The following is an 18,044-nucleotide window of genomic DNA, read 5'->3' on the forward strand; positions in this document are numbered from 1 at the left end:
ATATGAATGTGAACCTGGTGGACTGCAGGTTAGTCACCAATGCCTTGTACACAGTTTATCATCTTCCTTTCAGAGGATAAGGACGGAGTTGAGGGACATATGTATAACCAGACAGTGGGGCTGCCTGGTTATATTCATGCCACCATGTGAAGGCATCCCTCTCCAACACTTACTTATCTTTTACTGTGAATGTGAGAGTTACATGTTATGCCAAGACGGAGGTGTGGCCATCAGGGGAGGGTGCTGAGGGGGGTTGGAGGGGGGCGGTCTTGTGGTACCGCTTCAGGAATGACTTCTTCTTGGATGGCTTTGTGCTGGCTGCCTCCAGTTCCAATTGGTCTGTGATGGAGAGAGAGAGGAATAATCATATCACATTTTTTTTAACAACAGAATACATTGATACTTTGGTCCTGGAAAAGGATGCTCTCACATGAAGGCACCAATATACAGTAACTGGGTTGCTTTTCTTGCCTGATTTAATAAATATCTCTCAACTCACTTCTTGTCCCCTAAAAGGAAGATTGTGGACTGCAGGGGAAGAGTATATTTAGCCTGAATTCCACAAAATTCATATATAAATGATTCTGGGGCTATAACAAGTATCCATCTATTTATCTATTGCCAGACACCTTAATCCCATAAAGGGTGACCACAAACAAATCGTCTCCATGTCACCCTGTCCCCTGCCCTTTTGCTGCCCTCCTCCCAGCTCACAACCCCCTCTCTCATATCTCTCCACTTATCCCTCCATCTCATCCTTGGTCTCCTCCTCCCTCTCTCTCTCTCCACCTCACTCACATAAAGTCTCCACGTTAGTCTCTCACTCTCCATCCTCTCCACATGGCCAAATAACAAGTATATTATTCTTATTTAGATATGCTTGACAACTGAATAGTCTACAAAAACATGCTCTCAGTATTTCTAATAAATACCTTGAAGCATTACACAAACAATGCCAACCAGAGCATTACTTCTGAGGAGGCTGGGAAGGGTGGTGACGGGGTGAGCTGGGGCTTCTATTTCACTATCCATCAGGATTAGTTCCTGACCATCCCCTTTTGCTGACCTTTGTCTGTGTATCACCTAAATGAAGAGTGGGTCAAAATGCTCTCCCAGACACAGTTCTCTAACTCTCTCCTATACACTAAATTACATGTACATGCACTTTGCATATCACACTTTGTACACTACTATGACACAGGGGTTGATGCCAGCAAGGGCATGTGGCCAGAAAGCTCTGCCCTGCTACATAATGGTGGATATGAGGGGATGTGAGGGGCAGGCTCTGTCAGTGCAACTTCAGGCTGGGATGGGGGTTGGATGTGAGTCACAGGGTACACAGCAATGCAGTTCTCGGGGTGTTGCTTCCGTCCAATAGCGAGGGGCCCAGCTTGGGAGCAGCAGCCCTGGAGGCTGGCCTATCACTTGGTGCATAATGGTAGGGCAGTCATGGTGCCATGGTGCACAGCCACTTCATACTGGCTGCTAGAGACTGAGCAGCATGGAGAGCCGCCATTAGCTGAACCATGTATGTCGAAGCCTTAAAGCAAAATGACAAAATGACAACGCAACACACATTCGAATGCACACATGCATACACACTCTCCCCCCTCCCACACCTTTCTGACAACTAACCTTTAACATATCCAGTGTGTGAGAAGGGAGATGTGTCTCTCTTGGACCATCCCCCAGACAGTGAGGTCAAGTCAAACAGCTCATCATCGGAATCTATCGGCACACACTCTCCTGTTCTACCCTCACGGCACAAGTCTAGGCAGGGCGTTGACAAACCTGTACGAAAAAACAAATGTACAGTATGAAGGTGTCTTTTACTCTGGACAATAATAGATGATTTTATGCTTGAGGTGGATGGAAGCTTAGGAGAACTACTGCCTTTATTGACTATGAAGGATCTTTGCTTTAATGCTGGGGGTACTACTGTATAGTCATTTTATCTTAACGTGGTCCAGGTTTTTTGTCCATTTGCAGCTTATTTCACAGCTCAGTGGCAGAATAAGACAATACTGTGGCACAACATCCTTTCCACGGCACTTTTCATAACTAGCATCATATTCTGACATTAATTTCTTGTACCAGCGCAATATTGAAGATGGAGAGATGGTCATTTTAGGTCAAGTTACAGTAAAACAAGTGTAGCTAAAATACGTATGAGAAGTGTTATGCTGAATGGCAGTGAGTTCTGGTTAGAGAAAGATGAGGACACAAGTAGCTTGGAATAAAAACAAATGAGACTTGAGATGGATCAGGAGGGGAGCACTGAATGAAGGAACTTAGTGTACTAAAAAGGAAATCTGGCTTAAGAGATATTAAAGAAGTGATGTGAACAAGCAGGTTAAAGTGGTTTAGACATACTGAAAGGAGGGAGTGGGTGACTGGTTGAAGAAGGTCACAAGAGATCCTGCAGGGAGAGCTTTAGTTAGGGGTTTGAACAAGTAAATGGCTCAAGACTGTGACACGTGGAGAGATGCCATCAAGTGAAATTACCTACACATGCAATACTCTTTTCATTTTAACGTGGCCCTGATTTTCATCCTTTTCCGTTTTTTTCATGCAGCTCAGTGCCAGAAAAAAGACAATGCTATGGCTCTAGATCCCTTCCACAGCACTTCTTCATGATCAGCACAATATTTTAGTGTTAATCTGCTGTTACAACTTGGCATTCAAGAGGGTGAGTGGGAAATTTTAGGCCAAGTTAGAGTAAAAAGGGTATAGCACAGTCAATAATTTTCTGTACCTGAACATGCTCTTCCCTATGCATAAGTAGACCTAGGGATGCTACCTTGGTTGTCTGGATAACACTCTCGGTTTTTCCTGTTTTTCTACATCTTACGTACCATTGGAAGTAGCATATCCACTGGGGTCCAAAATGCCACTATCACCATCCCTGGGTGGAGTAGAGTTTAGAGTGGTGGAGGATGGGTGGAGTGAGGCAGAGGGGGGTGAGGCAGGACGTGGCAAGACAGGGAGGGGTGAGGAAGGGCGGGGAGGGGCAGGAGGAGAGGAGGCAGGGGTGGGTGTGGCAGGTCGGTGGGATGGAGACTCTTGCACCATTATGACTTTGTGCGTTGGCGGTTGAGGTGGAGGGGTGACCGGCGTGGATTCCGGAGACACCTGCAACATGACAAAATATAATCAAAAACCACTCAACTGCATTCCATTACACAGGATCTAGAGTGGGATGCCTCCAAGTGGTGGGATCGATATGACTAGTTGGTGGGGCTGCCCAGGTATCCAGTATATATATGTCTTTCAATCCCCCACACTATCCCTTCACTGGAAGAGGGTGGATTGCAAAAGAGCAGCTTTGGCCTGCACATCACTGGGTTCACATTCAGACAGGCCCAGGGTAACAACAACAACCAAGATTTATTATTGTAGGAGGAACAACAGACATGGGAAGACTCAGGATTCTCCTGTCCTCATCATTCCTGGGCAAACAAATCAGAGTTATGGCTGGGAATCTAAAGCGTGTTTGTGAATCTGGCTTTTAACCTGCTGAGGTGGAACTGGTGAGGGGTGCCTTCATGTGGTGGCACTGATGTAGATGGGAAACACCACTGCCTGGCTATACAAACATCCTTCAACTCACTCCCTATCCCCTGACAGGAGGATGGTGGAATGCAGAAAGAGCAACTTTAGCCTGAAGTCCACCAGTTTAGGTCAAAAAGAGCCTGGGGTTACTACTACTACTACTACTGTACTACTACTGCCACCATCACCACCAATCACAACCATACTGCTACTACTACTACTACTAACCTGTTGTGATGAAGATGATGACGACTCCTGCAGTTCGGTCTGTGAGTTGAAGCCCAGCTCTCTCAGTTCCTGCTTCTCCTCTGGTGAGTACCGTGCCACCCGAACATTCTCCGTCACCGAGATACTAGCACGCTTTCCCTTTCCTGACACCTCATGAGACTGGGGTAGCGTGCCCTGGGGAGGGGGGGAAGGGTTGCAGTGACAGTTACATGACAGAACCTGGGATTACAGTCGGCACAATGGAAGTCTGGACCCTCTAATTCGCACCATATATTTGGTAGGGTCCAAGAAATATTGTAGGAAAATTCCTGTAGTCGGTGGATTTTTTTCTGGTAGCTTCTAGCAACTTTACAGGCTTACCACCACATGCTGTGAGATTATTAGCTCAGTGCCTGCCTGACTTTGGATGGGAGAGCACGTCAAATTTTCTTGTCCTGCCTGGCCCTTGTTAATTTCAAAGCTCTCGTTTTCACACCCTCTTCTGCCTTAGTGAATCATTGGAGATGGGTCTGAAGCCACTAACTGATGTAGGAAAAGCCCGAATTTTACCCATGAGAGAGGAAAATGTAAAAATTAAGGAGAGACTTCAGTGCAGCAGTACGGCTGGGGATCTTGAAGTCTTTCTGATGTCGATGCTGTATGGTTCTTTCAGACACATCTTTCAGCAATTCTGGGTACATATCTTTCAGCTGTCTAGCAGTCAAACGTGGGTCTTTTATCACAGCTTGCTTCAGTAACCTGTCTGTAGTTGGTGATGTTTTCCTTTTAGGTCCTAGCCTGTCTTTATGTTGGGGAATTGTGTTTTTTGGCTGATGGCGGGCAGCAGCGAGGAGTGCCATAACGGTAGATTTTCCTCGCCCAGTTCGAATACAAATACCCTTAATTTTTACATTTCCCTCCCTCATAGTTAAAATTCGGGCTTTTTCTACATCATTTAATGGCTTGGGACCCATCTCCAATGATTCACTAAGGCAGAGGAGATTGTGAAAACGAGAGCTTTGAAATTAACAAGTGCCAGGCAGGACAAGAAAATCTGATGTTCTCTCCCACCCAAAGTCAGGCAGGCACTGAGCTCATAATCTCACAGCATGTGGTGGTAAGCCTATAAAGTCGTTAGAAGCCACCAGAAAAAAATCCACCGACTATAGGAATTTTCCTACAATATTTCTTGGACCCTACCAAATATATGGTGCGAATTAGAGAGTCCAGACTTCCATTGCGCCGACTGTATATCATTAATCTTACTCTTGCCATTTCTTGATGTAATTCTCTTTAATCTTACTCTTGCCATTTCTTGATGTAATTCTCTTTAATCTTACTCTTGCCATTTCTTGATGTAATTCAGCTGAGGATAATAACTCTGAACTGGATGGGTTGGATACATCACTACTAAACCCCTTCAATGTGAGAAGCCATTTCAAAGTTTTATAAAATCATCCAGATGCAGCCAAAGAATAAACTCTTTTAAACACTATCTACTGGTATTTATCTATCTACAGTATTGCCAAATGTCTTAACTCTGGAATGGGAGGCCTCACACAAATTGCTTCCCTGTCACCATGTCCTCTGCCATATGACTGTCCTCTCTCCAACTCACATCCCCATCTCTCATATACCTCTCCAACCCATCCATACACCTCATCCTCGGTCTCCCTTCCTTCCCCAACCTCACTCTTAAACACACACATAAGAAATATAATGTACAGTATATCCCTTGACTCACATTAGGCACAGAACTAACAGAGGGTCGGCTTGGGGCACTCTCCACCACCACCTCTTCCTCCCCCTGCACCACATCATTCTCCCCCTCACTGCTCTCCTCCCCCGCCTCCTGTCTTCGTCTCATCTCTGCCTCTCGCCGCCTGGCCTCCTGCCTCTCCCGCTCTGCCCGTAGCCGCCTGATCCGCTCCCTCCGCTCTTCCATCTCCTTCTTTTGCTTTGCACGTTCCGTCTCCATGTCCTGTTCCACTCGGGTGTTTATTTCCTTGTAGTGGACCACTATTGTGTCTATCAGCCATCTGGGGGTAAGGGTGTGGTTTTAGACTTAGTGATATATTGGACTGGATTGCATTATGGGTTGTTCTTGATGAGTAATCAGTCTGCCTCACTGGGCAGACCCATCAACTGCAAGCAAGCAAATGCCCCTACAGGGCCTTCACATGCAGTGGACAAATGATCTCCCGAAGCAGACAATGCCTTGCCACAGTGAGACACGGAGAAAAGTGTAAAGGTTTGGTTCCTGGATGGACGCTGCATTTGCGTCCTTCCACCCAGTTAGCAGGGTACCACAGTAGGCTCCACATCATCCCATTATTTGGTTATATGGTTACCACCTAGTGTTGTAAATGGTTTCCTGGGTTACACAAAATCAGGAGTCCTGTCATTCAGCGTAGAGCCACTTTAAGTGGAAAGAAGAGTAATAAAAAGTGACAGCAGTGAAGGAAGAAATGGAAAGAGACGAGGGGAAAAAAAAAAAAGTGATAGAGGTGAAGGAAGAAGTAGGCAGTACTACGCTGTGAGTGGATGATGGGTGCCACCACCTACCACCAGTATTAGGGGTAATAAGCCACTGTAATCTTCAGGTATTTTTACTAAATGGAGGTAAAAATAACAGTAGTTGTCAATACAGTAAGTCCACAATATAGTAGTTGTAATAATGGCATCAATATAACTAGATGGATCAACTGCCTTCTTATGCAAACATCCCTCAACTACCTTACTTCCCTATTTTCTGAAGGGAGAATGGTTGACTGCAGAAGGGCAACTTAATCCTGCAGTCCACCGAGTTCACACTTCAGATGAGCCTGGGGCCACAACAACACTCACTCACCTGAATCCGTCCGCTATGGGTTTGTCTGGCTTGTTTGATGGTCGGGTGGTGTTGGCGGCACAGGTTTCAACGCGCGTGGGACACTTGTATCTGTTCACCACCTCCTCTATGCCCAGACCCTCAACAACGTCCACTTCATCCATCGCTCCTTCCACATCTTGCTTGTTTGCCAGTCTGACACACAAAAATAAACTAGTAAATAAATAAAAACATAAATGATATATAAATAAATAAATCTTCATCATAATCATCCAATCCTTTATTGTTCCATCAAAAGTGTTCAGGTATCATACAATGCTAAACTTTCAACGTGAGGGTAACCAGTCACTAGTGTACAAACACACACACACACACACAAAACTATCCTGATTAATGTTTTAGCCAAGAGCAAACGACTTAGCACTGTTCTTCATCTAGCTTACGAGGGTCAATTTATTCAGCTAACGGAAATGCAGTGCAAAGGGCTAAACCACGCCATGACTTACACAAGGATGGGTTTTCCGGCAATCTTCTTGTCTGAGAGCAGTTTGACAAGCACCTCCTTACATTCCTCCACCCGGCTGCTGTCACTGGAGTCCACCACAAATATCACGCCGTGTACCTGCCAACGCATCATTATTATCATCATTATCATCATCATTAGCAGCAGCATTATTGTTGTCACTATTGTCATCATCATCATTGTTGTCATTGTCATCATCATCATCATCGTTGTTGTTGTCACTGTTGTCATTGTCATCATCATCATCACCATTTTTTATGCCTACTCCCTCACAGGAGCTACTGGACAGAGGATGACCAAGAAAGAATCACCTCCAGACTACTTTATCCTCACATATCCCCTCCCCCCTCTCTCTCTTTCTCTCCCTTCCTCTTCCTTCTCTCTCCCCATTATACTGCTCTCTTCCACAGTACATAAGGGGGGGTATTTTCATGCAGTCTGGAGGCTTATTACCACCTCTTCTTCACTGGTTTATTTCTGATTCTCCTCCATTACTATATTCCAGTGTGCTATTCGTCTATCTATGTCAACATTTAAAGGATATATGCAAAAAATAGGATGTTACTGGGAAGGTTGGAAAATAAATCACTAAGGACGAGGTGCTAGGGAGACTCCTTACCCTACAAGAAAACAGGTCAAGGTATGCTTCTTTCAACATTACCCTCCATATCACTTTCCGAGACATTCTTTGGTACGCTTCCTATGTGTACGACTTAGCATGGGACAAAAAAGTAAAACGTATCACACCTATGAGATGTATTTGGTCCGTGGAACAAAAGAATATATCGTACTGAACCCCTGAGATGTATTTAGTCCATGGAACAAAAAATGTATTGTACCTCTGAGAAGTATTTTGTATGTGGAAAAAAAAAATATACATCATACCTCTGAGAAGCATTTAGTCCACACACACACACAAAAAAAAACTCGGGAAATAATTAGTCCATGGAACAAAAAATATATGGTACCTCTGAGAAGCATTTAGTCCACACACACACACACACACACACACACACACACACACACACACAAAAATACCTCTGAGAAGTATTTAGTCCACACGGGTCTGATCTTCTTGCCGCCCCCAAGGTCGTATATGGTCACCTCGCAGCCACGGTACTCCAGGCTCTCTGGTGCGAATCCCACTGTCGGAGCTACATCATCAACCGGCTCTGCAAGGGGGTGGGGGTTCAATTAAATCATCATTATTATCACCACCACCATCATCATCACCACCACCACCATCATCGTGATCATCACCACTATTGCTACCATCTTCATCACCATCATTATTATCATCACCACTACCCATATTATCATCATCACTATTACCACCACCACCTCCATCACCATCATCATGCATATCACCACCACCACCTCCATTATCATCATCATCATCACCACCACCACTTTCTTTATCATCACCATCACTATCACCACCATCATCATCATCATCATCACCACCATCACCATCATAAAGGCATCTGAAGTTAGCAGAGAGCACACTAAAATACCATCAACAAATTCACTAAGTTAAGACACATTTCTAACTCCACTAAATCCGGTTGATGTCCTTTTTTATATACTCTTCTTCCTACCAGACAAATTTAGTATACTTATGAAAGGCCTCTAGTATTGAAGACGTTTATGAAGTCTGTATCTATCTATCTATCTATAGCCTGACGCCCTAATCCCGCAAAGGGTGGCTGCAGACAAAACGCCTCCAAGTCGCTCTGTCACCCACCATTTGACTACCCTGTATCTAACCCCTCCAATTTAAAAGTTTATCCTCAGCTGAATATAACCAACAAGAGATAGCAAGCATAAAATGAAAAAGCCATTCCAGAGAAAATGAGTTTATTATGTGATCCTACGACTACCTAATCTATCCATTTATAGTGAGATGACTTAATCCTGCAGGGGTGGCCACAAACAAATCACCTCCATGTCACCCTCTCCACTACCATCAGGCTCCCCTCCCTCCAACTCACACTACTCTGAGTCACATACCTCTCCACCCTATCCCTCCACCTCATTCTTGGTCTCCCCCTACCCCTTCCTCTGCTCCATCTCACTCACATACACTCCTAGTCAGTCTCTCATTCTCCATTCTCATACCTCTCCACCCTGTCCCTCCACCTTATTCTTGGTTTCCTCTTCTTCCTTCCTCTCCTTGATCTCACCCACATACACTCCTAGTCAGTCTCTCATTCTCCATTCTCTCAACACAGCCATAGTGACTGACCTCCAATAATGCCCTTGGCTGCAGTGGTCTTGCCGGCATTGTCTAACCCCACCAGCAGCAGCGTCACTGGCCTGTCAACACACAAAACCATCAAAACAATGAAGATGTAAACTAAAATCAACAGTCTGTGATGTTTGGGGTTTTGTTGTGATGGTGAAGGAAGGGAATTTAAAGATAGATTTGTCTTAATTAAGGATGTACAATTAGCTGACTCAACCTGACTATTAATTCTAAAATATGACTTGTATTTAGGAACGTACTATCATATGACTCTAACTATGACACTGTGACAAAAAGGAAGTACTTCAGTCTACACTCTCATTAACTGTTTAGGAACATGGCCACTGTAAAATTGAACTGCCAGATTACTGCAGCATGGCAATGAAGGAACCCAATTTTCTTCCATCAAGTTTGTATTAATTTTTTCTTAAGCTATGATGTTCTTAATTAGGAATGTATTTTTGTCTATTATATTACTGAAGAACATATGCTACAACTTTGGTGTCGTACTACTGTTTGACTGTTATATTTTAGGGTGCATTGTTGTTTGATATAGACACTGTGAAGAACTTAAATTATTGGTGAACTGTCGTTTCTTTTATGACTGGAAGAGGGAAATATAAGCTTATTTTAAGACTACTGATATCTGATTTTAATTACGGTTTATACAATCATCTACATTAGCCATAATTTGCTTGTTTAAGGCTGCAATTTTGTTCAACTATAATTATACTTGGAAAGATAAGTTATACAGTACAATACATCTGTACACTTTGGGGCATATCACTGTTTTATCATTATTTAAGGGTTGCATTACTACTTCTCATTTTAGGGCTGTACATTACTATTACCACACAGGAAGGGAATAAAGGGAATAACTTAACTCAAAAAAAAAAAAAAAAAAAAAAAAAAAAAAAAAAAAAAAATCCACACTATTTGTTCGTTAATTTATTTTTTTTATTAAAAAAAAAAAAAAAAAAAAAAAAAAAAAAAAGCTTTATTCTACTATGATACTTGGAGCAAATACTATCAACATTTTCATTCAGTTCTCTCTAATTTCAAAGATAATCTGAAAATTACATGCCATGGGTGTTAGAATTTCTCAGTGTTTGTTTCATTAAAAAAAAAAAAGAATGAAATTTAACTTTACTTTCATATAATTAGTCCCAGAACTATCACATCACCTGAATTTTTGTGTGTAAATATACTGTACTTGTATATCATAAATGCTTTACAGTTGGGACAAACCTGGATGTTTTGATATATGTTCGTTTATGTAGAGAAGTTCTAGCTGATGGAAAATTCTGACGTAAAGAGCTTATTTTTTAATTCTTTCATGGATAAATTTAGATAAGCTGATACTGTATTATGTTTTGCTTTTCTCTTGGTGTGATTTTGGTCATTCTGATATAATTTGTTTCTTTTTTATTGGTGGTTGATTTTTGGCAGCTCCATTCCATATTTATCCTGCCCACAGTACAAACAACTGATATTCTGAACAGAGGTCATCATCATCATCATCATCGTAATCATCATCATCATCTTCACAGTCACTGCCATCCGAACCCTACTGTCCACTAGTAAAGAAAGTACCATGGTTAACTGTGAATTAGGAAAACAGTACAGAATATATAAAAAGTATGAAAGCATGATGTGCAATAAAGTAAGCAATAAAGCTGTCCAAATCTTGAAAGAGAAGCAAAAAGTGACTGAAAAACTATTTAAATACTGTTATATAACATTTTTATTATGTTACTCTTGCTGCTACCAAATGACTAAATTCTGACAACAGCATGTTTGTTCTAACCTGACAAAAATCCCTGACCCCCTTTCAGCTCAGGTAATGGGCTAGTGCAGTTAGATTGGCAGGGTGATTAGACTAATAACCAAGGAAGGTGGCAGGTGGTGGCAACCATCACCAACTTGTTTGATGTAATGCTGCCAACTTCTTCCTTCATCTCTATCATTCTTTTTCCATGCCAGTCCTCCTTCCTTCTTATTTCTCCCATCCCTCCTGTCTCTTTTTATTAATTTTCTTTCCATTTCAGGTGCCTCTACAATGAGTGACAAGGCTACTTGTTTCTTGTAACCCAAGAATTCATTTATAATGCTGAGTAGTAATCATATAACCAAATACATCAGATGAAGATATGCAAATGTAGCATCCATCGAGGAATCACCCTTCTCAGTCCCTATGCCCTTCTGTGGTGAGGTGCTGTCTGTCACAAGGCAAAATCCAGGGCAGTTGCTTGCCTGTAGTCAATGGGTATGCTTGGCCAGACAGTCTGTGCTCTACAACAACAACATCATTGTTAACATCATCATCCTGACCTCCTTTCCCATCCTAGGGCAGGGTGAGGAGTAGCAACATCCAGACAGCCTAAGTTTGCCCAGTTCAATAGGCCACGCCTCCATGCACTCGTCATTCAAGCCCATGGAATCCTGGCTCCATCGGGTAGGCCAAAAAAAATTTCATCATGTTCTGTAGCTTCACATATACCTATCTGATAGTCAAATTGAACGCTGTCATATTAAAATGGGGTGCCAAATCACTGATCATACACTTCTTCCCACAACATTCATCCAGCCAGCTCGGTCTCTTGTCAGTCCCTTAGCCTCACCAACTTCCAAACATCTCTTCCTCACACATTCATTCACCATATCTCTCCACCTCCTTCTTGGCCTACTTTGCCTCCTCCCTCCTTCAAATTCACTCAGATATACCTCTTTCATCATTCTACTGTCATCCATTCTCTCCGCATGACCATACCATCTCAGTACACTTTCTCCGTTTCTGGTGTCCACAGACTTCCTCGATCCACATCTTTCACAAGTCACATTATTTGAATCCTATCCACCCTCTGTACTCCACAGACATTCTTCAGCAGTCCCATCTCCACTGCTCTTCTTCCTGACTTTTCATTTTCATGCCACACCACAGTCACACTTCCGTATGTTAAAGTTGGTGCTAACACTCCTTCATGTAAGCCTCACGCAGCTGCAACACTCAAGCCTCTGTTTCTGATCAAGGCCTTCATAAAACTAGCTACTTTCCTTCCTTGTGTCACTCTCCTTTCCACTTCTTTTGCACATTTTCCTCTCTTTTCTATCACTGTACCCAAGTATTTGAACTCTCTCACCAATGCCAGTCTCTCTCCATTCACTATAACATCACACTGGGAGTCATTTTTTCTCTCAATAACCATCACTGTACTCTTTTCTACGGCACGATGCTCGCAGACATCAACAAAACTCTGCACTAGTCTACCAAGCTCTTGTCTGCTATTTGCAAGTAGTACTGCAACATCAGCATACAACAAATTTGAGATCTTCCATCCATCAATATTCATTACCAACGCCATCCCTCTCTCCATTACTCGTGTTTTTACTTCTTTCATCATCCCATCCATATATATATTGAACAACCATGGGAACATCACACAACCTTGTCACAACAACAAAAACTAATCAAGGAGACTCATTCTGACTTCATAAGTAAGGCTAATTTGATGCAACCATGACTTAATATTCAAGTTGAGGAAGGATATTTTGGACTGAGAGGGACCTGATGGGACTGGGTCACTCCCACAACTTGAATACTGTACTGATATCACAGCTGCATGAATTTGCTGAGCCTTAGTTTGTCATGGGGTACCTTGGATACCACACAAACAGACCTTTCAATCTGACTGCACTTGGCCATCAACCGAGCTGAGAGTGGTTTGGGATGTCTGTCAAATGAGAAGACGCTTTAGGAAAGATCCTCATTAGGGTAACGTCAAGTGATGGTACCGCATGAACATGTTGGAGCCTTTATGAAAAACAGAAATCTAGTCAAGTATATACCATTTGTGAAGTAATAAAACTGCACTGTGCTAATCTGCAGTGTTATGCTTAAAAAATTTTGTGAAATAATATGTACAGAACTAAACTGTACTGTACTAGTATACTGTATGTGTTATCTTCTGACAACCAAAAGAGATGGACACAGTATTGTAAAATTATTCCCATACTGTATTTAGAAAATCATAAAGTATCTACAGTAAAAAAGTGATAAATTACTATGTCACCTGACAGATGGACAGAATATTTTAAAAGCATCAGCATAATTATAAGACGAGAAAATGTTAATTAATACGGTACAAGCAATCGATTAAAAATGATGATGATATAGTAAATTAAGTGTATGATATTGTTTACACTGAAAATGGCAGGTAAATGTAAATATTGATGGCTGCATAACATGCATAATGTCAGGCGCTAGCTGCTAAGTCATGCATTCTCAATAGTAATAAAAGAACATGAATGGGAAAGGCATAAACCGGTATGTCACAAAATGTTGATATATTAGAAAATACAGGAAAAAATTCCTAAACTCTTGCTATCAGTAGCTAAATGTAAAAGCAGCCAAATGGTTAACATGCAGGGCAGAATACCATAAAATATTATAACAATATACAGTACTGATACATACGAATTTTGTACAACTAAATTACCATCTATTAGACTGATGTACTGAACATACATTACACAGCCAGATTTGTTTCTTATCAACTGGTACCACTGCAGCGACCATCTGTGTACAGTATCTCCAAATATTTGAGGGTAGAACTGCTGCCCTTATATGCTCAGGAGGCTGATTCACACATAAACTTATAATTATTTCCCTGTTGTAACTAAAACTTGCTTTTGCCAGGACAAGGAAAAAAGGTGTTGAACCTTACAATGTCTTATGTTCATCTACCAAAAACAAACTTTGCTCTGGAAAGGAAAAATTTAAGTTCTCTGTGACTCTCAGTTCTGAGCTACAGTAGCCTTGTCTTGTGCTCCTTCATCTCACAAAGAATAATACCTTGTAATTTATGTGGCTGGGTGTCACCATTACTGTTTAGAATTGTTGGGACGGGAATGCTGGAGAGGACTGTGGTAACCACCAAACATGTGACTGATAACAACCAGTTGTGTTGTGTCAGTGTGAGAATCACACACACGTGTCAACACCACTCACTGATCAGTGTCATCAACTTCATTCCAGACTAAAAAAATGATGCATTCTCGCATACTGCAAACACAATAATGAACTATTCTCTAAATACTGTACCTGGTACCAAACAAATATTACCTACTGGTATAGAATTATTAACTCTAAGGTATTTATAGACATACTGCAACTGATATATGCTAATGAATATTGTTTATTATACTTGTACAAGTACTGTTCTGTACTTCATTAAGTGATGCAAACATTCCTTTACCAGAGATTACTTATATCTTTCCATCTATCTACTGCCAGTGCCTTAAAGTAATCACCTCCACGTTGCCCTGTCCCCTGCCATTTTGCTGCCCGCCCCCCAACTTACAACCCCCTCTCTCTTATACCTCTCTACTCCAATCCTTCATCTCTCCTCCTTTTCCCCCCCTCCACCTCTCTCACATACACTTAAGCCACTTTGTTAAATACTGTAAGTAAGAGTGCAGGTACACTGCACAACACACAGTATTACACTCTCCCAGCAAGAACAGATGTACAAAACTCATACTATTAGTGCTGGTATTAATCAGTGACATATTTCCCAGTAATAAAGCTGTATAAAAGGAAAGCATAATAAAAAGAAGTTCTTAATAATGATGTAGAGTCACTGGTCTTGGTTAAGTTGGTCATGAGGCGGCAGATGTGGTGGAATGCGTCATCTCACGCCACTGTTCTATGAAGCATTTACTCTAGATATCAAGCACAATAGGTAACCAAACTAGAGCTAAGACTATGCTAAGCCTGATAAACCTATTGTTGGTTGGCTTTACCAGCAAACAGAGCTGACAAACACTGTAACCCCTTCAGTACAGCTTTGTCTGTTCTCTTTAACAGTGGCAAAAGACAAGTATTTTTTTCTTTACATTTAAGAGGGACCTACTGTACTAAAGGGGTTAGGGAATATCGTCACAAAATGTCCGTTTTAAGCATCTGTCCTATATGGGACAATATTTATAACCAAAGTTTAACTGAGCACATGCACTGAACTTGAGCAGGGCTGCCATGCACACTGGCTGGTCTGGCTTGCTGTGGTCGCGGCACAAGGCGATATAAGGCCACACCATCCCACACTTCAAAGGACTCGGGTCCAACGTGTCACAACAACACACATCACACAGGCTTCAGACTTCTTATAATGGTCAGTGACATACAATGACCTGTGCTCATTACTAATTAAAAACTAACAATACTATTAAAAGTATTACTCAGGCAATTCTAGCTGCCTTGTACTGTTAACATATCTTCCAAAATCACTGCAAAACTTTTCAAACGATATAAAAATAGAGACAGTAGTTATGGTACTAAGCAAAGGAAATTATCTTTTATTTTTTTTCTTATAGAAGATGAACAGAGGAAGAAAAAACAAACTAATTTTTAAAAAATAATCTTGGAAAATGGTTCCAATGATGAGACTGTGAATGCAGTACAGTAAATGTTAGCTACAGGTATCTGAAAGTTCTGAAGGCCCAGCACATGTGAGTGAGGTGTGGTGATACATTAGACCCAATTCCAGCAATGTGACACTACCCAAGGCCTGGCACCGTGACACTAACCCATGTTCATAGCCCATTTCTTCGTAGCTACTGCCAACACCAGCAGGAGGCAGGGCAGGCAGCCATGGTAGGTAGAAATACAGTCTGGTCTATAATGTTATACACAACACTCCTTTGTACACAAATATACAGGATATTCTAACATCAACATCGTTACTATCATAACCCCATTTCCTAGAAATGTATGGGGTGCGTAGGATCCACAAACAGGCAAATGGAAAGAATAAAAGTATGAGAGCTACTGTAGGAACAATGTCTAATGAAACTGGCCTTAAATTCATACACTCATTGCTCAGGGACTTAAAATTCTTAGTTCCACCCTACATGTGTACTGTATATCTTCACATTTAATACATTAAAAAATTTATCTTTTTAGTAGCTCTTGTACACTTAATGGCTCCCATCAAAATACAATACTGTACAGTACAGTATATAAATACGCTTACAATAATCTTCCTTTAAAACTGTACCTTTCATGTTACGGCAACCTAATGATGAGTAATTAACCATCACTATCATAACCTTTCTGTCAGTGAATTCTACCCTGAAAAATATCACCACAATTACAAAATACCTAATTCTGACCAACAATTCGTCAATTTACTCTGAAATTTTGCCTATTTTCTCACACATGTTCTAATGCACCAATATATGAGGCATGGTACCAGTACTGTACTGAAAAGTGTATTAGCTGTAAGGAGAAGAAATTAATTAAAGTGCTAAGAAAAAAACAGTAATAATAATGGAAGACAGTGCAATTCTAGGTAAATAAACATGACAGCCTTCCAGTAAGGTTGCCCTAATCCTTAATAAAAATAATTAAGTGGCAGACTGCTTTCTCTCGACACAGTTACGCAGTTGTTACTTATAGGTATGTTAGTTTGCTGTTCCATAACATACAATGACTGGCTGCTTAACTGTCACTGTCTTGTCAGGAATAAGAACAGTGGATCATAACCTTTACCACTGTCCATTCTTCCATACCGAGTGAGAGAGAGAAACATGTACCACATTACAGGTGGTGATCTGGAAAACTAAATCAAATTCCAAATGCTATTTTCCCAATGATGTGATTTACATTTCAGTTAAGAACACTTGCCAGCTCAAACATGAATTTCTGGGACAGGAAAAAAATGTCTACAATATAGACAGGTGACAGTTTTGTTACACTGTCTGTTTTGTGGTGGTTGGATCACAACACTGTGGCAGAGTTAGGATAGGTCTGGGAAATTACTGTTTTTCATTTTTTTTTTTCACATTTTCACTGCCAGACACCATGTATCCCAAACGGGGTGACCAAGGGCTTAGAGTTAATTGTTTTACAGTGAGGGGCACTAATCCTCCACCAACCCCACTTGACACGTAGGGATACTGTTTTTCATGCTCATACTAAAACAATTACAGTGCTAAATGCACCAAGCAGACCAAAATCAGTTGCTTATTCATAGAAAATATATCAAACAATAAAAAAATAACTATCAGGGTATACAATACCAAAGTAGATGTTAGCATCCATGAATAGGCGTATTCATAATACCGTATGAATAACTGAATAACACGGTCTCCTGCAAGCTAATGGAGACAGGCTGCATACGAAATTTGAAGTTAGCTGAAAATATAAGGCAGCGCCATCTTTCTCTACATATATCGTAAAGAGTGACAGTACTGAGGCCTCAAGAAAACTAATACAACAAACCAAAGTGCTTCGTAAAATGCAACAATCCCCCAAACCCCTACAAGCCCCACCACAACCTGTACCCTTCAGTATAAGGTCACCCGGCTGCCGCACGCCCCTGATACTCTCCCATCTCCACACATAAGTTACCGTTTTTCTTTTTTGAGGCCGAGGAGCAAGAGGCAGTTGCCCATTTTGGAGAGGAGGGATGTCATACAAAGCGGCCTCACATTTCGATCGTCTAGCGTCGGAATGTTTTGTTTACTACTCAAAATGTCAACATCGTAGTAGAATATATGACGATAATTCTGAAGGCTATGTATTAACAAATGTAATGTATTTCTTGATCTTAATAAATTAATGATATATAACCTACCAGATAATATTAAAAGTGTTTCATTACCAAACAAAATTACAATGCAATGGG

At 41.3% G+C, this 18,044-nt stretch overlaps 1 protein-coding gene across 1 annotated transcript; it reads right to left on the reverse strand.

Moving 5' to 3' along the window:
- Positions 1-205: 205 nt before the first annotated feature.
- Positions 206-17,811, reverse strand: LOC145401718 (uncharacterized). The gene is made up of 12 exons (XM_080273899.1): positions 17,768-17,811; positions 15,943-15,972; positions 9,358-9,428; positions 8,151-8,284; positions 7,096-7,211; positions 6,611-6,784; positions 5,504-5,798; positions 3,781-3,954; positions 3,062-3,132; positions 2,856-2,905; positions 1,636-1,791; positions 206-339 (listed from the first exon to the last, which is right to left on the reverse strand). Exons 1-12 carry the CDS (start codon positions 17,809-17,811, stop codon positions 206-208), a joined length of 1,449 nt encoding a protein of 482 aa, XP_080130025.1.
- Positions 17,812-18,044: the final 233 nt, after the last annotated feature.

Source organism: Coenobita brevimanus, chromosome 56 (assembly GCF_032717465.1).
Source record: "Coenobita brevimanus isolate Jiangsu-jjx chromosome 56, ASM3271746v2, whole genome shotgun sequence".
Classification (NCBI taxonomy): Eukaryota; Metazoa; Arthropoda; class Malacostraca; order Decapoda; family Coenobitidae; genus Coenobita; species Coenobita brevimanus.